At 41.0% G+C, this 21,875-nt stretch overlaps 1 protein-coding gene across 3 annotated transcripts; it reads left to right on the top strand.

Annotated features, from left to right (window-relative positions):
* Window positions 1-4,916: 4,916 nt before the first annotated feature.
* LOC118632241 (pancreatic triacylglycerol lipase) lies at window positions 4,917-20,577 on the top strand. 3 transcript variants are annotated; one of them, XM_036265149.1, is made up of 13 exons: window positions 4,917-4,962; window positions 5,914-6,068; window positions 6,870-6,992; window positions 8,873-9,007; window positions 10,042-10,153; window positions 11,387-11,506; window positions 11,623-11,742; window positions 12,246-12,364; window positions 14,935-15,064; window positions 16,121-16,229; window positions 16,794-16,956; window positions 17,856-17,860; window positions 20,514-20,577. In XM_036265149.1, exons 1-13 carry the CDS (start codon window positions 4,917-4,919, stop codon window positions 20,575-20,577), a joined length of 1,401 nt encoding a protein of 466 aa, XP_036121042.1. The 3 variants fall into 3 exon arrangements, with proteins under 3 accessions (XP_036121042.1, XP_036121043.1, XP_036121041.1); XM_036265150.1 differs by lacking the exon at window positions 17,856-17,860 and having other exon boundaries at window positions 16,794-16,958; XM_036265148.1 differs by lacking the exon at window positions 17,856-17,860 and having other exon boundaries at window positions 5,914-6,083; window positions 16,794-16,958.
* Window positions 20,578-21,875: the final 1,298 nt, after the last annotated feature.

The raw sequence follows: 21,875 nt of genomic DNA, 5'->3' as shown, positions 1-21,875 counted from the left end.
TCTCTTTTCCCCTTTTCATCTCAGCTCCCCATATCCAAGCAGTGATCTCTGGGTCTGTTGAATTTTACATCTCTACCAATTTGCTCTGTCTTCCTGCTCAGTGACATCTGGGAACTCTTGTCACTCCATCCTTTAAGTGTCCTATAGATAGAATCCATTCAAACCCTTTGAGAGTTTACATCTTAAAAAGAGTTCAGAGCAGCTGGAAGAATGGGTCCAATGGTTATTCAGCAAGGTTAGAAACCTCAGAGAGGCTAACCAGATCTGTAAAGTCTTATTTGTGATGTTAAGAAGAGTATATTTAATCTAGAATTGTGTTATCCAGTACAAAGAGGCACTAGCCACAGGTGACCATCGATCACTGGAAATGAGCTAGTGCCACATGTTGAAATGAGAATATTTTAGGTTACATACATTATTAAAATATATTTCACCTATTTTTTTTTTTTTTACTTTTTCTTATGTGGCTTACAATATATTTCCACTGGACAGTCCTGATCTAGAAAGCACAGGGCAGGGGCAGGTGGCTGGGGCTTTGAGAAGAACAAGGCATGGTTGTCTGCCGTTTAAACCTCACTGCCCGGTGGTATGTAGAGGACAGACAAGGGAGGGGACAGTCTAAGGGCAAGAAAAGCAACTAGAAAACTACTGTGATGGCCAGGAAAGAAGTAAATATTATATTCAGTGTCATGAAAATAGTATATATATATTGTTTTATTCTCACCCGAGGACATTTTTGCATTCATTTTCAGATAGAGCGCGAGGGAGAGAGAGAGAGAGAGAGAAACGTCGATGCGAAAGAGACGCATCGACTGGCTGCCACCCACATGACCCCAACCAGGGCTGGGGACAAACTGCAACCGAGGTACGTGCCCTTAGTGGGAACCAAACCCAGGTCTCTCTGGTCCACGGGCCAATGCTCTAATTGCTGAGCCAAACCGGCCAGGGAAAAAGTATTTTTATGTGATAAAATTGTCATTTGTTGCATTTGTAGTAGGAAAGCTAAATACAAATAAAATCGATTATCCAAAAATATGTGTGTGACTTTGTTCTCAAAACAGGCACCTAGTCTTGTACATGTGTGTATACACATGTATTTACACCTCCTGCTGTGCCCTATCTTGACCATTTTTAGATCAACTCTAGACAAACCCAGCCCAGGAGAATGTGGCCTTCTGTGGATTCCCACCAACAATTCACGTGGGGCTGGTGGAAGGAATCTGCCCTCCAAAATGAGCTCTGCTCCTTTCCAACCGCGTGTTACTGGGCAGGTTGCTTGAACTCCCCCAGTCTTGCTGTCTTCATAAGAAAGATCACTGAAACTTCCACAGGTTCTCTGGAAGATTAAATGCAAAACTTTGAAAGTATGTAAAGCTAAATAATTAATGCTATAAAATTTTAAGTGTGCTTGTTATTCTATTCCACAGAGTAAATTATCTTCATGCATAATGGAGAAGGGTTGACTACAGTCTCACTCTCTGAGTCTGGGTGAACTGAACTTTCTCGTGTTTGATGGCATGGTGGCCCTGGGAATTGTGAGGCAACAGCAACCCCAGATCATCACAGTCCTCTGCTCAGGGAAGTTCAGCATCCCCAGGCAAGCCTTCCTCCCTTCCCCTGGCCTGGCAGCAGACTGAGCCGGATAAGGGAGGCTCTCTGAAGGTTAAGTAAATGAGACCTTGTTTGCTTCACTTGCTCGTTATCTGGCCACACAGGTGCCCCAGGGCCTGTCTTTCCCTTACCTGGAGTTTGGTATCACAAGGTTGCTAGAATCAGAGCCTAAACTTATATCAATATTTAACTCCTTCACAATCAAAGCAATTGGATTAGAAACTTAACAAGTTTGACATTTTTATTTGTAAGCGTCCAAGGTTTCAGAGTCAAAGCTGAGTCAATGTTATGTAATGCACTGTTGAATCCAAGAACTATTTTTCAATGGGAGTCTACTTTCAAGGCCATGAGCTCCCTGGGGAAGGACTGCGTGGCTTTATCACCTTCTACAGGGCCCACCTTTAGCCCACGATCCGCAGACGTGAAGAGCAACAGAGGCTGGTGGCGGGAGCTCCAGCCCACCTCCCTGTGGATTTGAGAGTTCCCTATGTATCCAGAAAACTGAACTGCTTCAATCACACATAAATTACACCTGAGGGCTCGGGCAACATTGGCTACATTTCCACTAAACCTTGAGGTATCATACACTTCAGATTGCTTGTGAAAACAGTGGTCACTATCAGGATTAAACTGGAAAATTCCCATGAAAATGAAAATTCTACAGAAATGGAATGAAGAATTGAACAGTTAACTTTGATAATTTGCGAAGTGTCAAGAAAGGGGGTTTTTAAAGTGAAGAATTAGAAAAAAATCTGTCAAAGCATCAGTGTTATACATAAGTACCATCCAGATCTCATGGTAAAATTTATAGCCCAGGATTCGATGTTTGGTACCTAAACTGTTCTTGGAAGTCGGAGAAATCATCCTACAATACAATAATCTCTATTGATTAATAAGCTCATTGCTATAACTCTGAAATATTAGTGGCTAAAAACAATGGAAATTTATTTCTTGCTCATATAAAATTCAAAATGGGTCTTCATGATTGATGGCTGGCTTTCAAGCAAGGAACCCAGGCTCTTTCCATCTCGTGACTCTGCCAGCTTCAGTATATGGCTTTCAAGGTCATCGTACTTTCCTGCATGAAGCCATGGAAGGCGAGGCATGAGAAGATCATGTGTGGGTTTTTATGAACAAGATTAGGACTGGTGCACATCTATGCACTCACAGTTCATTGGCCAAAAGTTGACTATGTGGTCCATGCCTCTGCAGGGGAGATTGGGTAATAAAGTCTAGTTCTATTCCACATAAGAAGAGGCACTTGCCCTGGCCAGTTTGGCTCAGCAGTTAGAGCATCAGCCTGCAGTCCAGAGAGACCCGGGTTCGGTTCCCGCTAAGAGCACGTACCTCAGTTGCAGTTTGTCCCCGGCCCTGGTTGGGTCGTGTGGGTGGCAACCACTCGATGTGTCCCTTTCACATCGATGTTTCCCTCTCTCTCTCTCTTCCTCCCACTCTATCTAAACAAAAAATGGAAAAATGTCCTCGGGTAAGGGTAAAAAAAAAAGAAGAGTCACCATCCTCTGCCACATACTCTATAAACAGATGGCCCTAGACAGCGCATGATGGTCTGAATGGCATAATAGGGTTGATAAAATTGTATAACCTAGATGAAAGTTTCAGCAAAATTGAATTTAGGAGCAGTCATTTATCCAAAGTTCACCTGAGAGACTACTGATTATGTAAAGTTCCACAAAATTGAATCTTCCCAAAACATTCTAAAAATTGAACCTATTTTAGTTTATAAACTAATTCCCCATGGGCTCTAGTCTCTGTCTCAGAATTCGGTGACTTTTGGTCCTAATTCTATAGCCTCTATTGAACAAAGGTCACCTGAATTAAGGATTAAATTTTGTACTATCTAAAATGCCAATTTAGAAATTTGTGTGAATTATTCATAATTCACGCAGAATATATTTTACTTCATAGTAAACTCCAAAGTGAACATTGGCTCACATTTGGGGGATTTGTTGGTTTATTTGCTTGGTTTGAGTAAGAAGGGCTTCAGAAAATCACAGTTCTTTACTGTGAGATTGTACAGGCAGTTTTTACTGTAGCAATTATGCAAAATAAATTGCTTTCTATTTTTATTTCCTCATTTGTTTGTTCATTCATTCAACAGGGAGATGTTAAGGATCTGCTATGTGCCATTCATGGAATTCCTTCTTGCACCTTCTGTCCCTGATTTTAACATTTCCTTTACCCAACTTTCTTGAACTTGCCTCATAGACAAATCATTGTATTGCTTTTTTCTGAATCTGTAAACTATGTCAGGGAACTGAATTTTTTGACCTACAAATGTGGCAACTTCAAATGATTCAGTCTGTATCTGAGATGTTGTCACACTAAATGGCAACAGTTTCTTAAAATTACGATACCCCACTACTGTAGTTTAAAACTTTATCTTAAGCAATCTATTACCAACTGAAAATATCCTAGTTCTTTTCTATCAGATACTTCTCTTTCAGATTATTTTTTTTTCCAGACAACTTTTTTCCAAGTTTAATTTTATCTTTCTCTCTTATTCATAATTTCATTCGATGGTGGGATCACTAATTTCACCTCTATACTCTTAGAAGTATCTCCAATTCCTTTTGTCAGTTCAATTATTCTTTTTTTCCATATTCTTGTTGAGAAATAAACTTGTTCTATGGACTGTTGAAGCAAAATATCAAGTGCTTTCCTTAAAAGAATAAACTTCCTTGAAGAATTGCCTCTGTTTTACTGCTTTGGAGGCTAAGGCAAGGTGAAGCACACACTGGCTGTGCAGGTAAGCTTTTCGTCTTTGCTTTGAAGAATGTTGCTATCAAACCTGTGAAAACAATTTTATTCACACATACCCACAGACCTGCACCGAGAACTGTAAATTTGAAGAGAGGCAGACCAGAGCTGTTAACACGATGACATTTTGGTGGTTCTGAGCATCGTATAATCAGACTGGAAGAGAATTGCTCGTCTCTCCCCTTTCCCCGTCTTACCCCAGGGACCGTGGGAAACTTTACCTACTCTGTCAATTTCAGTTTGTTTGTGATTAAAATTAGAAATGCATCCTTGGAACCTCCGCTCCTTTCAAGTCACTTTTCCATGGAACAAAGAGATAAGGTTTGCCTATAAAAGGGCCCGTGAGTGCCATCTGGTTGTGTGCGGGACCTGCCGGGACTGCCACGGTGAGTCGGGAACACGTTTTCCAAGCCTCGTTCGTTAGTATTTACCTACCCCCCCCCCCCAAAGGGCCAACTGAACTTGAATGATGCCAATCTTTTGAAACTAACTGAGCCAGATTCACTCGTATCTTTAACTTTGTTTAGATGCTTCTAACCTGGACATTTTCTCTGCTGCTGGGAGCAGTAGTAGGTAAGTAAGTATATTTATATGGTGCTGAGTACTTGCAAGAAGGGCTATGACGGCTGAATTCAAGCCACAGTGAGGGTAAGGAGCAGAGCCATAAAGGTGCATGATTAAGAGCAGGAGCACCTGGAGTGAGGTTGCCAGATAAAAGCTAAGACACCCACTTGAATTTGAATTTCAGATCAACAACAAAAATGCAGTAGCTTTCTCTAAAAACTATTCATTATTTCTATGATACTCTAACTTGTATCGTTATTTGCTAAATTCAGCAACCTTCCTTGGCATCCTGTGAGGTTTAAACCCCAGTTCCACCAGCCACAAATGTATTGCCCGAGCAAAATTCTTAACCTCTCTGCTTCACTATCATCATCTGTGAAATGGGCGTATACGTCCACTGCTCTCATAGGATCAATGTGCGACTTAGTCATGTAAAACATCTTGCCCAGCACCTGGCACACAGCCATGTTTTGAGAATATCCATGGTTTGACTCAACTCTAGGCTTAAATGTTACCCCATAAAAGAACAACACAAAGGAAGGGTCCTTGAGGAGGACAAAGTCTCTATTAATAGTAGGAGTAGTAGCTATTGTGGGGAGCTGAGAGTCTCGCCCCTCTACCAAGGCCTGGGGACACAAGGCTTGCTCTTTATTGGGAACCAATGGCTCATGAAAGACATCTGAGTGGAGAGGCTACACGGGACCCCACACAGGACCGCAGAGAGAGATGAAGGGAGCGAGGGGGTCCCACCTGGTAGAGACGAGGAGCCACAGCCTGTCTTTAGCTTGGATGTTGTCTATTGAAGCTGTTTGGTGAATGCATAGATAGGAAGACGTTTGGGGATAAGGAGGAGGAACATCTGCCACAAAATATCATTGAACTCATATTTTGCCAGAGAGACCGTTATAAAGAACATTCTGGCTAAACTCATATCCTTGAACCCCTTCTGGGTGATTGCAGGAAAACAAATCTGCTTCCAGAGACTTGGCTGCTTCAGCGATGAGGCCCCCTGGGCAGGAATTGTGGAAAGACCCCTCAAAATATTGCCCTGGGGCCCCAAAGAGGTCAATACCCGCTTCCTCCTGTACACCAACGAGAACCCAACCTCCTTCCAGGTGAGCATGCTCAGTGTTTTCAGAACTGAGTTCCATCTCTTCCATGACAAGGATCTTGAATTTTAAGTTTGTTAAAGGGAGTAAATCAGTGGAATTTACATCTTTGTACACTTTTAGGACTGTAAGCTTAAGTATTATTTTATGTAACTTTGTTTATAAAAGGTCCAGCACCTATATTGTTCCTATCCTACCACTATGGTACCATTTAAAAAATTTTAAATATGAATATATGTATACTTATACACACACACACACATATATATCTCAATATTATATATACTCTTCCAATATATTCTTTAAAATCCTTACCTGAGGATATGCTTAGAGAGAGACAGAGAGAGAAAAACATCTTAGTGACAGAAAACATCAACCTGTTGTCTCCTGTATGTACCTGACCAGTATCAAACCGGCAACCTTTCGGTGCACGGGACAATGTTCCCACCAACCGAGCCACTCTGGCCAGGTTCTTCCAACATATTTTACGCATATAAAATATTTGTACACACACACACACACACACACACACACACACACCTTTCACTGCATGGGGATGAGACCCCTACCACCAGTGTTACAGCACACATATTATCCCAAGTTGAACAACTGCAAACATGTTGCAACGTCTGGAACGTAGCGACTCGGCGGTGATCGCAGGGGGTGTGGTTGACCTGGGAGAACCCTTCCTTCCTCACAAGGCTCCCGAGTCCGGGGAACCTTCTCCTGCCGCCTACTTCCCTGTACAGACAGTTCTACTGGAGTCTGTAGGAAACTTGACACTCGATACTTTTCTCCCCCAAATAGGAACTCGTTGCAGATCCATCAACTATTGAGGTCTCCAACTTCAAAATGGATAGAAAAACCCGCTTCATTATTCACGGTTTTATAGACAAGGGAGAAGAAAGCTGGCTGGCCAATATGTGCAAGGTGAGACCGCTCATCTCTTAAGGGAGGACCGTTTCTGGAGGATCATTGACCATGGGGAAGGCTCCGCCCCACCAATCAGGACAGATGCTGGCCATCACGACACTGGACGAGCCTCTGATCCTGGGGTTCCCAGGGGAGGTGGAGAGGGCCTGGCACAATCAGAGTAGAAAGGTTGGCAGGCGTTTGGAGGCTCTGGGTAGTAGTTATTCAATAAAGAACACAGAGTTTTTTCAAAATTTAGTAACATATGTTGCCTTACTAATACAACATGTGTTGTAGTTTCAATAGCTTTTAATTTTTTAATAGGTTTTCGTGTCCATATAAAGAGCTAATATAACTCATTTTATATTATGAGTTTTGTATCATTTAAAGAATGATTCTCCTTTAATTTCCACTTGCTACTCTGTGAAGTCCTATGGTAGCAATATCTAGGAAAACTGTGTAGGTTTTCATTTCTGGCTTCTGTTGTTTCCACAGTAGTAGGGATGCTATTTTCTTTAATTTGTCTTTGGCTGGGTGCCCTGTGATAATGAAGAATTAAAAAAAGAAAGAAGGCCAAACAGGACAAAATTTCCTAGAAGCTGTTAGGTAACTGCTCAAGGAACATTATCATTGCTTCATTTATTTATCAAGCTTCTATGGCCAAGTGTGGCCGTCACGTCTTCAGGGGTCTCAAGGGAAAAGACACTAAGGTCCGTATAATCCCATTTGATTTCAGCCCTGTCTATGACTCCAGTCAAAGGCTGACTTGAGAGAACTCCAAAGAGTTTCTGCTCATCCTGAAAACAGCCAAAATTAGCCAATTCACTCCACACGTTCAGAAACAATCAGTAAAACCACAGCGTATCTCTAAAATAATTTAAAGTTGATGATTATGGGGGGGGGGGGTAATACATTTCTATATAACAGTGAAGAAAAAATAAGTGATTTTCAGCTCAATAGGAATGCAGACCTTTAGATAGGTGTATACAATTATTTCTGTGATCTCAAACATAGATGTGTTTTCCTTGCACTCCGATGGAGAAAAGTAGATTACATTAGAAGACTAAAGGTCCTATATTCCAGTCTGACTCTACCTATGACATTAGCTAATTGTTTCCCCTCTTTGAATTTTTCTATCAGTAAAATAAAAGAGTTGGGAGATCGTTTCTAAGATTGCTTCCTTCTTTTCAAATTCTTCTTGGAAAAATGGTGGGAATAGGTAGAAACACATCTCAAACAAACAACATTGCCACCAGATCTAACAGTCACAAAACTCTCATTGACCCTCATCCAACAAAGCTTCCAGTAGGTACCTAGTAGATTATACTTTTATGTGAAATAGCTCATCCGTAATGTACAATATGTTTGTCCAAAATTGATTAGTTGTTCCATTATAGAAAAGCTTACTCTTTTACCTTCAATATAGTTAATATTTAAGGTCCTAACATAATCTTTCATTTATTCATTCATTCAATAAATATTTATTGAGCACCTACTGTGTACCAGGAACTGTTCATTGAGGATACAGCCAGTGAACAAGACAGGCAATGTCCTGGGGCATATTTTAGTAACGGATGGTGTGGTCTTAGGACATTATGAGGCTCTAATGAGACAACTCAATGTACCACATTTTACATATTTTCCCCCTGAAACAGTTGTTTATGTAACTGTTGCAGTAGAAACCTCAAGAATCCAGTTCCCATTATGACCATCCCTCCAGTTTGAAGTCAGTGTTAAACTTTAAAAAGGTCTCCATATCCCTAATAGAAGAGAAGTTTTATTCATTGCTTTGGGGTTAAAAGCAAGCATGATATTGTACATCCTGGGTCGCAAATGTATCCATTGGGAATTAAGACAGATTCTGAATCACTTACCTATGCGTGTGCCTCTCCCGCCAGAACATGTTCCAGGTGGAAAGCGTGAACTGCATCTGTGTGGACTGGAAGAGCGGCTCCCGAACGGGGTACACGCAGGCCTCACAGAACATCCGGATTGTGGGGGCAGAAGTGGCCTACTTCATTGAAGTCCTTCAGGTAACTTTTGCACGTAAAAGCTCATGCACATTGCTCTCTGGATTCTCCTCCAAAGAACAACAACAAGATGCTATAGGTATGCTAATTGCTAAGGACAGTTCTCTGCTGAGATCCACTTTCCCTTGGCTAAAAAAAAAAGCACACACGCACACAAAATCCAGATTCGGTCTTTGGTCTTCATCGTTATGCCTATTGAGGTCAATAAACTAGTTGTTTGTTTTTTTAAATGTGATATTATCCAAGCAACCAGGTAGGTTGTTCTACTGAATGTCCCCAGGATTTCTTTTTTTAATTTTTTTTTTTTTTTTTATCCTCACCCGAGGACATTTTTCCATTTTTCGTACAGATAGAGTGGGAGGGAGAGAGAGAGAGAAACATCGATGTGAAGGGACACATCGAGTGGCTGCCACCCACACGACCAACCAGGGCCGGGGACAAACTGCAACCGAAGCACGTGCCCCTAGCGGGAACCGAACCCGGGTCTCTCCGGACCGCAGGCCGACGCTCCAACCGCTGAGCCAAACTGGCCAGGGCCCCCGGGATTTCTTTAATCTTACAAGTTATTCAACCGAGTTGACATGACAATGTCATCCTCAAGATTAAACTAGTTTTTTGTTTTTTAAGAGAAGCACAATGATTACAGGCCAACCTTATTTCTTACTAAAAATAAAGAAAATGTTAAACTTGAGCATGCCTAAACAATGAATATCATTTCCTGCTCCAGATACTTACTTGACTACCTCTGGGTAACAATTGCTCATATCCATCAAAGGGTCTCTCTGCATCGCAAAACAACAACACAGCCCTAATTCTACCAGTTTAAATGTTAAAACCATCACCATTGAAAAACAACAACAACAACAAAAAACTCATCACCGTTTTCTATTATAACGGAAAAAAAATTATAAGAATTAATGGCTTTGAAGGGTGGGGAGTATGTCTTCTTAAAACTCAAGTTTTCAGAGGTTTCCCGTCTGTATCCATGTTGAATTTCAGTTTTTGAAAACATTCTGATGACGTGTTCTTCCCAACAGTCGGCATTCGGGTATTCGCCTTCCAACGTGCATATCATCGGCCACAGCCTGGGCTCCCACGCTGCTGGGGAGGCGGGAAGGAGGACCAATGGGACTGTTGCACGGATCACAGGTGGGTCAAAACAGTAACAGCCACAAAATTAGACGACATGTAGCCCACGTGGTGTCTGAAAGGATGGAAATCTGGTGCAGTTCTGCTTTTCACCACAGGAGGCAGGTTTTCACATTTCCTGAACTGGGCCACATAATCAGAAATCAGCGTCTGCTGAGCCCTCGTGAATTTTTTATTGACACCAATCTTCGGCCTACAGAGCCCTGTTTAACGAATAAATATTGCATGTGACTAAAATGTGAATTAAAAACATCTAGAATTGTATTTCTATCTATTTTCCCCTATTCAAGCATTCACAAAGGACATGTGTCATGAAGAAGATAAACAGCATAAGTAATAGAATAAAAATAAATAGAATTAAACCCCAAGAGCTCAAAAACATATAATTAATTATATTCTGATTCAATAGCCATCAATAATTAGCCCAAATTTCATCAACCACAACCCAAGAGTTGAGTGGGAGGCAGGTGGTCAGGCAGCCCTGGGCTGCCAGTTCTGTGTGCGGCTAATTAGATAAAACATACTATTTTACAAATCTCAGACTACTTGCATCGGGCCATTGGGGTCACATGTTGGATGCTCAGGTCCTACAACAGCCCTATAAGTTTCTAAGAAGGACTTTGCTATCCTGCATCTGACAGATGACTTTTCCAGGAAACAGCCACTTTGCTCCTCTGCCCTCCCACTCGGACTTTCTTTCGACTCCTTCGGATAAGTAGGCTACGTTGGCATTGGTGGAGGCATCTGGAATGTCTATCATTCATTGCTGGGGAGAATGTTCTCTCCCACAGTCTGTAAATGTTTACGGAGCCGCGTCAGCCAGGCACTGTGCGCAGCTGTGGTCCTGGTGACCGTGAAAGCCACGGTCCTGGCCCTCAGGGGATGTCACAGTCGAGAGGGGACCCCTTTCGCCAGAGCAGCTTCTAGGAGTCCGGTGTTTCCCAGCGTCTGGCTCTTTCTTTGTAACTGCTGCTAGGATCGGGGTTGTCCCCGTGAGCAAGTATCTGTGAATACAGCCACATCGCACAGTTTGAGGAACATTCACTTCAGTGTGAATAGTCAGTGAGACACAGATTTGCCTTCAGGAAATGCTAAGGTAGGAAAGAACCAGCTAGACTCTTCCACGCATGACTCCCAGTGACCGCCAGCGCTGGCACAGGTTGGGCACTAACGAAGGCAGGTGAGGTGCGGGCACACCGGTCGATACTAATATGACACATCTTGTGTCTTCAGGGTTGGACCCAGCTGAGCCATGCTTTGAGGGGACCCCCGAATTAGTCCGATTGGACTCTAGTGATGCTCAGTTTGTGGATGTGATTCACACGGACGCTGCCCCCATCATCCCCAATATGGGTGAGTTCCTCAGTTTGTCCTCCTAGGGTGGTTTTGGGGTCCGGACTTCAGAGTATTTTAGAGGGTTTTCAGTCCACATATTAACATCATCTTTCGCATATTTTAAAATTCCTCAGGGTTTGGAATGAGCCAAATCGTGGGACACCTGGATTTCTTTCCAAATGGAGGGATTGAGATGCCCGGTTGCCAGAAGAACATTCTCTCTCAGATTGTTGACATCGATGGGATCTGGGAAGGTAAAACCATTGTGCGCATGAAAGGTTTTTCTTGGGGGGAAATCTGTGTCCTGTTCTGCTAAAGTTGCTAACTCTTTTGGCATTGTACAGGCCTCACGTTTTCTATAACACAGAGGACTTTTAACTGTATCTCCAAGTACGGGCTTTTCGTAGGGGGACGTGCCATAGGAGACCGCAAGGAAGAAAATGCATTTGTAGTCAACTTTCCAAGGATCAAATTCAGAAAATGCTTTACTAAGTTATATATGTATAACTACACGGACCTATCTTTTCCTTCTAATGTTATTTCTCCATTAGCTATAGCATAACTATTATCCGCTTAAACAGTACTGCTAATTTCATCACGAATCATAAATGCAGTTCATAGATGATTTTATCCTGTGACCACCATGTGTTCACCCTAATTAGGGAAATCTATTCAACAACTTGACTATATTCTGATCATGACGTTAACTTGGAAAAATAAGCTCTGTCGCTGATTCGCAGTCATGTCTGATTTTAAGGCTCTCGTGACTTTGTTGCCTGTAACCACCTGAGAAGCTACAAGTATTACTCTGACAGCATCCTCCACCCTGACGGCTTTGCTGGCTTCCCCTGTGCCTCTTACAAGGCTTTCACTGAAGTAAGTAGACTCCACCTTGACCCCGAAGGACTTTGGGACCACCATGTCTCATGGCTGGTGTGCTCCCCTGTCCATGACATGCAGTCAGGAGGCTTGGCTATGTGACTGCCATAGTTTAGTCATACAGATTTATTTTAATAGAGAGAAGGTACTGGGGAACTTTCGAGAAACTGGTTTGTCTACTGAAATGTCTCATGTCTATCTTGCTCTCTCACTTTTGCACGTGGCAGATAAATGTTCAATCTTGTTTTGGAAATAATTCTAGGTCAAAAAAATAGTCTATGGAAATCTGAGCTGTGGCTATAGGATGCTGATGAACATAGAAAATGTGTCTTAAGCCCTGGCCGGTTTGGCTCAGCGGTTAGAGCGTCGGCCTGCGGTCCTGAGAGACCCGGGTTCGGTTCCCGCTAAGGGGGCGTACCTCGGTTGCAGTTTGTCCCCGGCCCTGGTTGGTTGTGCGGGTGGCAGCCACTCGATGTGTTTCTTTCACATCGATGTTTCTCTCTCTCTCTCTGTTCCTCTCTCTCCCTCCCACTCTACCTGAACAACAAAAAAAAATGTCCTCGGGTGAGGATAAAAAAAAAAAGAAGCCCTGGCCGGTTTGGCTCAGCGGTTAGAGCATCCGCCTGCGGTCCGGAGAGACCCGGGTTCGGTTCCCGCTAAGGGCACGTACCTCGGTTGCAGTTTGTCCCTGGCCCTGGTTGGTCGTGCGGGTGGCAGCCACTCGATGTGTCCCTTTCACATCGATGTTTCTCTCTCTCTCTCTTCCTCTCTCTCCCTCCCACTCTGTCTGTACAAAAAATGGAAAAATGTCCTCGGATGAGGATTTAAAAAAAAAAAAAAAGAAAATGTGTCTTAAACGCTGGTCTTATAAAACTATTGTAATAATGAGCATGTGGATATTTCTGTGCAATATCATAATTGTCAAGTTTTTTTCAAGTTTTTATCTTGTTTGGTATTCTCTAGACTTCTAGGTTAAGATCTTCAAATGTGATCTTGAATATGACATATCTGTTGGCTATTTATTTTTAATTGATTTTCCTTTTACTATACCTTTTTTTCCAAATGAAAATGTATAACCTATGTCATTTAATAAATAAAATTTCAAGTAATATGCCAGGTGAAGTCATAGTTACCAAGAAGATATGCCTTAGTGATGAAGAGAGAGAATATAAATCCAGGTTTCACCTTTAAAGTGCTGAATGATTTGGGGCAAAATACTTGAATTTTCTAAGGCAATTTCTTCATTTCTAAATGAAAATAATAATGGTAGACTTCATAGATTTGGTGGGAGGATTTAATGAGATGACATGTTAATTGCTTAGCCCAGAACCTAAAATATAATAATTAGCATTCAACAACTGTGGCTTATTATGTGTGTGTTAGGGGGAGGTGTGTGCATATTTTATTAACAGTGCAGCTTACATATACAACTAGAACACCCTCCTTCTTTAGTCTAACTTTATTTTTATCTTCCTCCCAAATCTCTGTTCCCTAAGTAATGGGGAAAACAAACAGAAGATTTAAGTTTTCATTCAGTTAAAACTTAATATGACTCAGTAATAGAAAAAGTCCTTTTAGGTGATGCTCAGACACTTTGATAAAAAACATTCTCAGTCTTGCAGATTTCTCAGCCTTTCATTCCAAGCTGATATTAGACAAGATGATCATGGTGGCAGTGGTCAGCGTGTCCTGGGCAGAGGGAGAACTTGGGGTCTGCCTAATTGATGGGCCCATAGCAAATGTCTGATGGTGAATTCGGGGGGCATCTACTCTTCTGGCTTAGGCAATCCCCTCAGAGAACTTTGGCCATTTTTCCTGGCTCGGTTTCCCCTTAGCTTTTGCCGGATGCAGACCCTGTACACTCAGCACAGTCCCCCCCTGGCCCACGGATCCAGGAGTAGAACGACCTTGCCCTTCCATAGTGGAAATGCTGTTTGTCCTTCCCGCTCTGCTCCTTCCTTTCCCTCTCTTCTTCCCACAATTCCTTGGCCTGAAGTTTCTGTATGATGTCCGTCTTTTCTAGACTCCAATCTTAAGGCTAATTCTAAACATCCAACTGGGACAATTTCTCTCCACGCTGAGAGAATTCTGAGATCTGAATTCTCTAGGCTTGGCTATGCTGAGTGAGAGCTAAAGGAATTGAGACAAACCTGACTTTTGAGTCTTTGTCCTCCTACTGGATCCTATTTTGTGAATCAAGGACTAATTATCACCTCCTGCCCTATGTCTTGCAAACTTTCTAAAATAAATTCTAACCACCTGCAGGAAGATGAATATGTTGGGGCGCTTGGAGCAAAGGGGAAAAGATTAAAATATGTATATATAAATTTAAACATAAATTCTCTTTTGTGTGATTTTTATATTTTGTTAGTATTGTGTCATTTACCAGTGAAATTGCTGATTCATCACTGTAAATAATGAGATGCATTTTTAGCTTTTGCTGAGACACTGTTAAACCCTCTTTTACCACCAGAACAGAATATTTTAATTGTAACAACACATGAAGAAAAGATCATGCACTGTTATAAGAAAGAGTGCCCTCATTTGCCACTTGTTTATTTCCCCAGAACAAATGCTTCCCCTGTCCAAGCGAAGGCTGCCCACAGATGGGTCATTATGCAGACAGATTTGCTGGGAAAACAAAGGAAGTAGGCCAGACATTTTATCTAAACACTGGTGATGCCAACAATTTTGCCCGTAAGTCTCTATTTGGTTTGACTTAAAGTCTTAACACTATGTATTTTCTCATGCCCAGTGAAATGCGTAAAATCGCTTTTCTGTACAGGAGTTTGAAACACCCCTCCCTAATGTGGAAAAATACTCAAATGCTGTGCTCAGCTCATTTGGATGGTAGAACAGTGTCTGGGGACTAAACGATGAATGAAACAAGAATATCTTTCTTTACTTTTGATTGTGGTGCTGAATTCAGGAGGCTGCTTCTACTCCAGCCTCGTCATAATTCCGTCAAAAGTTTCACTGAGCGACATTCTGAGGTTTCGTATAGAGAGAAAAGTAATTCAGGAGAGAGATGGCAGAGGTTGTGGAAACCAAAAGGAATGGACAGATTCAAGAGATATTTAGGATTGCAGACTCCAGGGGTGCTCGGATTAGAGATGCCAGGCTTCTCTTCTAGGTAATAGAGGAGAAAACAATTCTGTTGGGAATCAATGAGCTTAGCTGCATTGTAAAAACTAAAGCCAAATTGTATCCCACCCCCCAAATATCCCAGACTAGCTCAAAATGGTAAAAATGGGTAATTTACTATTGACTAGTATCATGAATCAGTTACCACAAATTAGTTCATTGCCATTGACAATGGAAAGTTCAATTGTAGAATTTTAAAAACAAATGTAGACTATTTAGACAAAAAGATGACAGTGCTCTAAAATATGATCTATGAAAATGAAGTAAACTGATGACAATGTCATAGTCTACTGTTTTCTCCTATGATTTAACATAAAGTTCTTCTAACATTTAAGAATAAATAGGTTGAAAACATTGAAAGCAAAAGATAGTACCTTTTCCCTTGTCTTTGACTTTGGCAATCTATTGACTTTGGAAAGATTTCATGCTCTTCCCTTCCCCCAATGCCCGTCCTCTGAACTTTTAGATAAAGGAATGTCTAAGGCTGTTAGAAGAACTACCAATACCATATATGAATTATTCAAAATGCAGCAATAGTGGAATTCAAGTTAGCTCGTTTTTAGTGTATCTTCTCCGCAAACTGACATTTTGCACCACCACCCCCTGCAGGTTGGAGGTATAAGGTCACTGTTACTCTGTCCGGAAAGAAGGTTAGAGGACACGTGCTAGTTTCTTTGTTTGGAGACATGGGAAACTCTAAGCAGTACGAAATTTTCAAGTGAGTAAAATGAACTCTAAGTTTCTTAAATGTTGGAATACCTCCCACAGTCAATGTATGTTATGGACTTAAGAGTTTATTTATTACTATATGAGCATATGGCACTGCCACATATCATCAAAAGGAAGAGATTATTTCACCCTTGCACCTTGATACATTTCAGAACTGTGTTTCTAATTTTTTCTCTGCGGTTTCCTGAGAAAATACCCAATGTTTACTTTGATGAGTGGCATCTGATTTATAATCAGTAAATAATCATTCTGTCCACAAAACAACCAGGAAAAGATGACATAATGATGTCATCACTTATGAAATTGTGGGAGGATTATGACTAAAACGTGTTTGAAGTCTTATTAAAGTAAGAATGACTGAAGTAATATGAATTATTGATGGTTGACAAAATACCACTGAGTTAGCATAGATGTCTGCATTTATCCAAAACACTAGAATGACAAATGTACTATTAATCATCATACTAAAGATGCACTGTTAGCTACTTTTAGAAACATGTATGTATATTTATGTATGCTCATGTATGTTTTCATTAACTTTTTCATTCCCAAGGGGCGTTCTCCGACCAGACAGTATTCATTCCAATGAATTTGACTCCGATGTGGATGTGGGAGAGTTGCAGGTGGTTAAATTTGTTTGGTATAACAATGTGATCAACCCAACTCTACCCAGAGTGGGAGCATCCCAGATCACGGTGGAAAGAAATGATGGAAAAGTGTAAGTAATAAAAATCCAAACAGATTTGAAGTGTTGAATCACACTTATAGTTCTATTCCCACTGTGAGTTTGCTTGAAGTTAAATCTCCTGCAATGTTTCTTCTACATCCCACCCACAGCTGCTTCCTGATATTTTTTGTTTCTTTAGGAGAAAGTGTAGAACTTTAGGAAAACAACTACAATGGATTTGTAGATGAGTGTTGTTATCTAACACAAGTTGTATTAGAATGAGAATCTGGTTTCATGATCTAAGGTGAGAAGAATGATTTTATTCAGCTGCTGTGCCTTGTGCTATGTATCTACCCCAAATGTCCTGAGTTCATCAAATTGCCACTTAAATCGTCAGGAAGACACTTAGCTTATCAAGGAATACAAATACGCTATTCTGGATCATCAGCCCTCTTCCTGAAGACAAAGGTCAACCTTTGATTCTAACTAAAACGAAAGTGTGTGTGAGCCAAAGGATCGTTAGCATGGTGAACCACCAGAAATAGTGAGCTGATAATGATGCTAATCATCCCCAAACCAATATTAACCCAGTGATTTGAGTATGAAGCCACATTCTGAGGCACGGTGCTATGCTTCCTTTGTCCTCATATCATTCAGTCTCCATAAAAGCCCAATGAGGGGTCTTTTGCTTCTGGCAAAGATGAAGCAACAGCAACTGGATTTACCTTCCCGACTGAAGCAACCAAAAATTCAGACAAAAAATATATAAAATAATACTTTATAGACACTGAACATCAGGCAACAAAGGAAAGTGACCCCTGAGAGACAAGAAGCAAATAAGGCTGAGCCTTACAGATGTTCTAGCTTACTGCCTGGAGAGTATTTCCAGGATGTCTCACAAGGAGGAAAAGTTCAGATTGAATCCAGTGGACTTCCTGAGTTCAGAAGACAGAGCTAAAAATCCAGAAAATCCAAGGTAACTAAATTTCAAAGGATAGAGTACCAGAGAGGAAAGAGAGCTACAGAGAGAATCTCAGAAATCTAGAAAGTTCCTTTGAATATGCAGCAGACATGTGTGGGGAAACGATCTAGGGCCAGTGAAATATCTACCTCAAAGACTTAGAGAGAACAGTGCCCACTAATCTTGCCAGGCTGGGAATAGTACTTGTTTCTGGTAGCCAAATTGGAAAGCTTATAATTCAGGAAACACTAGGTAGAATATTTGGGAAGGTCTTCCTTCAGTAGCGGGAAACAATTAGCCTAGATTGAGCAAGACCTGGAAGTTTCAAATTGTTTCCAAATAACTTAACTGCATTCCATAACAGAGCTCAAGAAAATTTGTAAATATACAAAAGTATCCAGCAGAAAACAGGCTAAAATCCATACAATATGATGTTAAATAAGTTTCTCAGGTATACAAAGAAATCAAGATAATGCAACCTCTGATGAAGAGAATAATCAATCAATGAAAACCAAACCAGAACTGACACAAATGTTATAATAGCAGGCAGAGACATCAAAACAGTTATTAAACTTGTATCTTTTTTTTTTCCATCCTCACCCGAGGACATTTTTCCATTTTTTGTACAGATAGAGTGGGAGGGAGAGAGAGAAAGAGAGAAAGAAGGAAACATCGATGTGAAAGGGACACATCGAGTGGCTGCCACCCGCACGACCAACCAGGGCCGGGGACAAACTGCAACGGAGGCACATGCCCTTAGCGGGAACCGAACCCGCGTCTCTCCGGACCGCAGGTAGACGCTCCAACCGCTGAGCCAAACCGGCCAGGGCTAAACTTGTATCTTATTTGTCCAGAAACTCAGTAGAGGCATGGTATATATGAAAGAAGAGTCTGATTTAATTTCTACTACTATAATATTTGAAATAGAAAAACAAAAACAGTGTAGGACAATAGTAGTTTTGCAGTTGTGAGCATTATGGTATTATTATTATTTGTTAATTATTGAATTATTTTATATATGGACAACTGTAACCCTACTTTTGCCCCACCCTGTACACTGGGTGCAATTGACAGCAGATTAGACATCGATGAAGAAAGATTAGTGAATTAAAAGCATAATAGAAACTATCCAAAATAAACACAGAGATAAAGATTTCAAAAGTGGAAAAAAAAACCATCAGCGAGCAGTGAAATAACTTCAAGAAGTATATTATACTTCTCATTGAAGACCCTAAAGGAGGAGACAGAAAAATATATTTTAAGAAACAATGATTCAAAAATTTTCAGACTTGGTGAAAACTATAAACCCACAGAACCAAGTGATATGACAAGAAACATGAAGAAAACTAACCAACACATATCAAAATCAAATTGCTCAAAACTGGTTATAAAGAGATCATCTTAAAAGCAGCCAGAAGAAAAATATACATTCAGAGAAATAAGGATAATAATTACAGCAAATTTCTCATCAGAAATGCAAGTGAGAAGACAGTGAAACATCTTTAAAGTATTGAAAGGAAAAATTGTTAACCTAGAATTCTATACCCACAAAAATAGTTTTCAAAGATAAAGATGAAATAAAGACTTTTCAGATATACCAAAGCTGAAAAAAAATGTATTACCAGTGGATCCACATGAGAAATGTTAAAGGAAGGTTTTCAGGGAGATGGAAATATATCAGTTGGAAAAGACAAAATAGTGCATACATATTTGATTTCAATTCATATAAAATTCTATGCAATTCAAATGAGCCCATAGTAATAGCAGATCAGGGGTTTCCTGAGAAGGTGGGGAGATGAAAAAGGATAGAGAGAAAAGGTTACAATGGAGCAGGAGGAAAATTTGGAGGTGATAGATGTGTTTACTCTCTTGATTGTAGTGATGGGAGGTAGGTGCTAGTATTATCCCCATTTTACAGATAATTAAATGAAGACTTAGTGCCAGAATTCATATGCAGAAATGAATGCTGGAGTCAATCCAGCAAATTCTTAACTACTACAAAACAAATTCAGTTCACCTTTATTCATATACAGTTATTGTGTTCCCTTTATTTCTTGTGTCTTTTATCAATATTCATTTTTATCATTTAATTCACCATTTGTGAGTTGCCTGCCATCAGACCACAGAGAAGGAAATGAAGATGAAGAGAAAAGAGCATTTCCTGAGGACTTTATGTGCCAGGAATTTTATATATGCTTATTTATTAAAGAAAATTAGCCCCAAATCATCCTAAGTATTCTTCAGTTTTAATGAGCACAATTAGTCATTTCAGTTTACAGGGCCTCGAAATGTTTACTTTGGCTGATTTCCTGTCATGCTGTTGACCTTACTCTTCTTAAGTTCTGTTGGTTGACAATGTGCCAAGTGTTCAGTAGATGCTTTTAGAATGTGACAAATGAGTCTTCCCTGACCTTTGAGGTGTCCAGGGACATCTCCTCTCTCTGCTATTGCACAGCCATGAACAAAATCGAAAAGGAGAATCCAGACCTTTACACAGAACAGAGGTCTTCCCTCTACCAATGTCTGGTCTCAGGCACCAGGTGTGCCCCTCACTCAGAGGGAGAGGAGAGCAGACCCTGGCCCCATGCTCAAGATGCCAACTGTGGACCACAATGAGCTGACTTTTCATTGTTTTCTCTCTGCAGGTTCAACTTCTGTAGTCAAGGAACTGTGAGGGAAGATGTTCTGCTCACTCTCACTCCATGTTAGGAGCCTAATGACACCTGACCACTGACTCTTATTGCTAATAAAATCTAATGGTGAAGCAATATATTCCTCTCTTTGTCATCATGAGTTCATTTTTCCAATGAAACTTTAGTATATAATGATTAAAATCCAAAACTTGGAAGTTAGTCTGAAGAACCAAAAACAACTATTGAATGGTGCCAAATATTATGTGGCACTGAGCTTAGAAATATTCTTTCCTTGATATTGACATATTGTCCATTAATACTATTACTGATGTCAGCCTTATTGCTTAAGGCAAATGCCCAGGTCCAAAATGACCCCCTCTTGGTGGGCACACATGGCAAGTACCCACCTTTGCTGTTTTTCCCACCATCTGCTCCTCCTCAGACATCTCAGGAGAGATGACACACAAGGAGGTGAGGACTGAGCTTTTCCGATGCTCCTAACTGCTCCCCGTGGGGCTCCCTCCAACCCCTCTTCTCTCTGCAGCCTCTTTGATTTTCCTAAAGCACAAATCAGAGATCTTCCCAATGGTCCCCGAGATAGAATCCGCATTCTTCAGTGAGCCTTACAAAGACCCTCTTGGTCTGGTTTTCACCTAGGACTCCAGCATCATCTCTCACCACATTCTTTCTGGAGTTCTACACACTGTCACTGTCCCCTAGAAGGGCCTTGATCTGGGATGCTGCTGGGCCTTCGTGCAAACTCTTCCTCTCCCTGGGATGTTTCTTCTCCTATCTTCCTATCTATTTAACTCCTACTGATAAACTTCCTGTCTGTGTGAATGTTGCTTCTTCCAGAAAGACTTTCTTTACCTCCATTACACACACCCCTGAAGACTGGATATAGACCACCTCACCACATCCCGGCTGTGCCCAGGACTTCCTCCATCTCAGCACTTATCTCTCCATATCAGTTGCTTGTTTACTTGACTGTATATCCCATTTGTAAATTTCTTAAAGGGGCTACATGTTGTGTGTGCCTCATTCAGTTGAATGCCGGTGAGTGTCTAGACTGTAAGGAAGCTTTAGAAAAACAGCCTTTTCAGAACAAACACTTCTTTGGAATTAAGTGACTCTGAGAACCCAGCTTGAATCAATCCTACTCTTCCCCCAGAATTCATAAGATGGTTCTCTATCGAGATGACAAGGTATCTGAGCATTCTGAACTTGAAATTGAAGGAGAAAACAAAGACAGAACTGATTGGCTGGAGGAAAGCAGTGATTTGGCTCCATCTGGATGTGTAGACACGGCAGATGATAGCTGGAGACCTCATCTGTATCTTTGTGACCTTCAAGGAGTTTTACATTTTGAAGACA

This window comes from Molossus molossus, unplaced genomic scaffold, assembly GCF_014108415.1.
Source record: "Molossus molossus isolate mMolMol1 unplaced genomic scaffold, mMolMol1.p scaffold_m16_p_17, whole genome shotgun sequence".
Lineage (NCBI taxonomy): Eukaryota > Metazoa > Chordata > Mammalia > Chiroptera > Molossidae > Molossus > Molossus molossus.
This window is presented reverse-complemented; position numbering and strand designations above follow the sequence as displayed.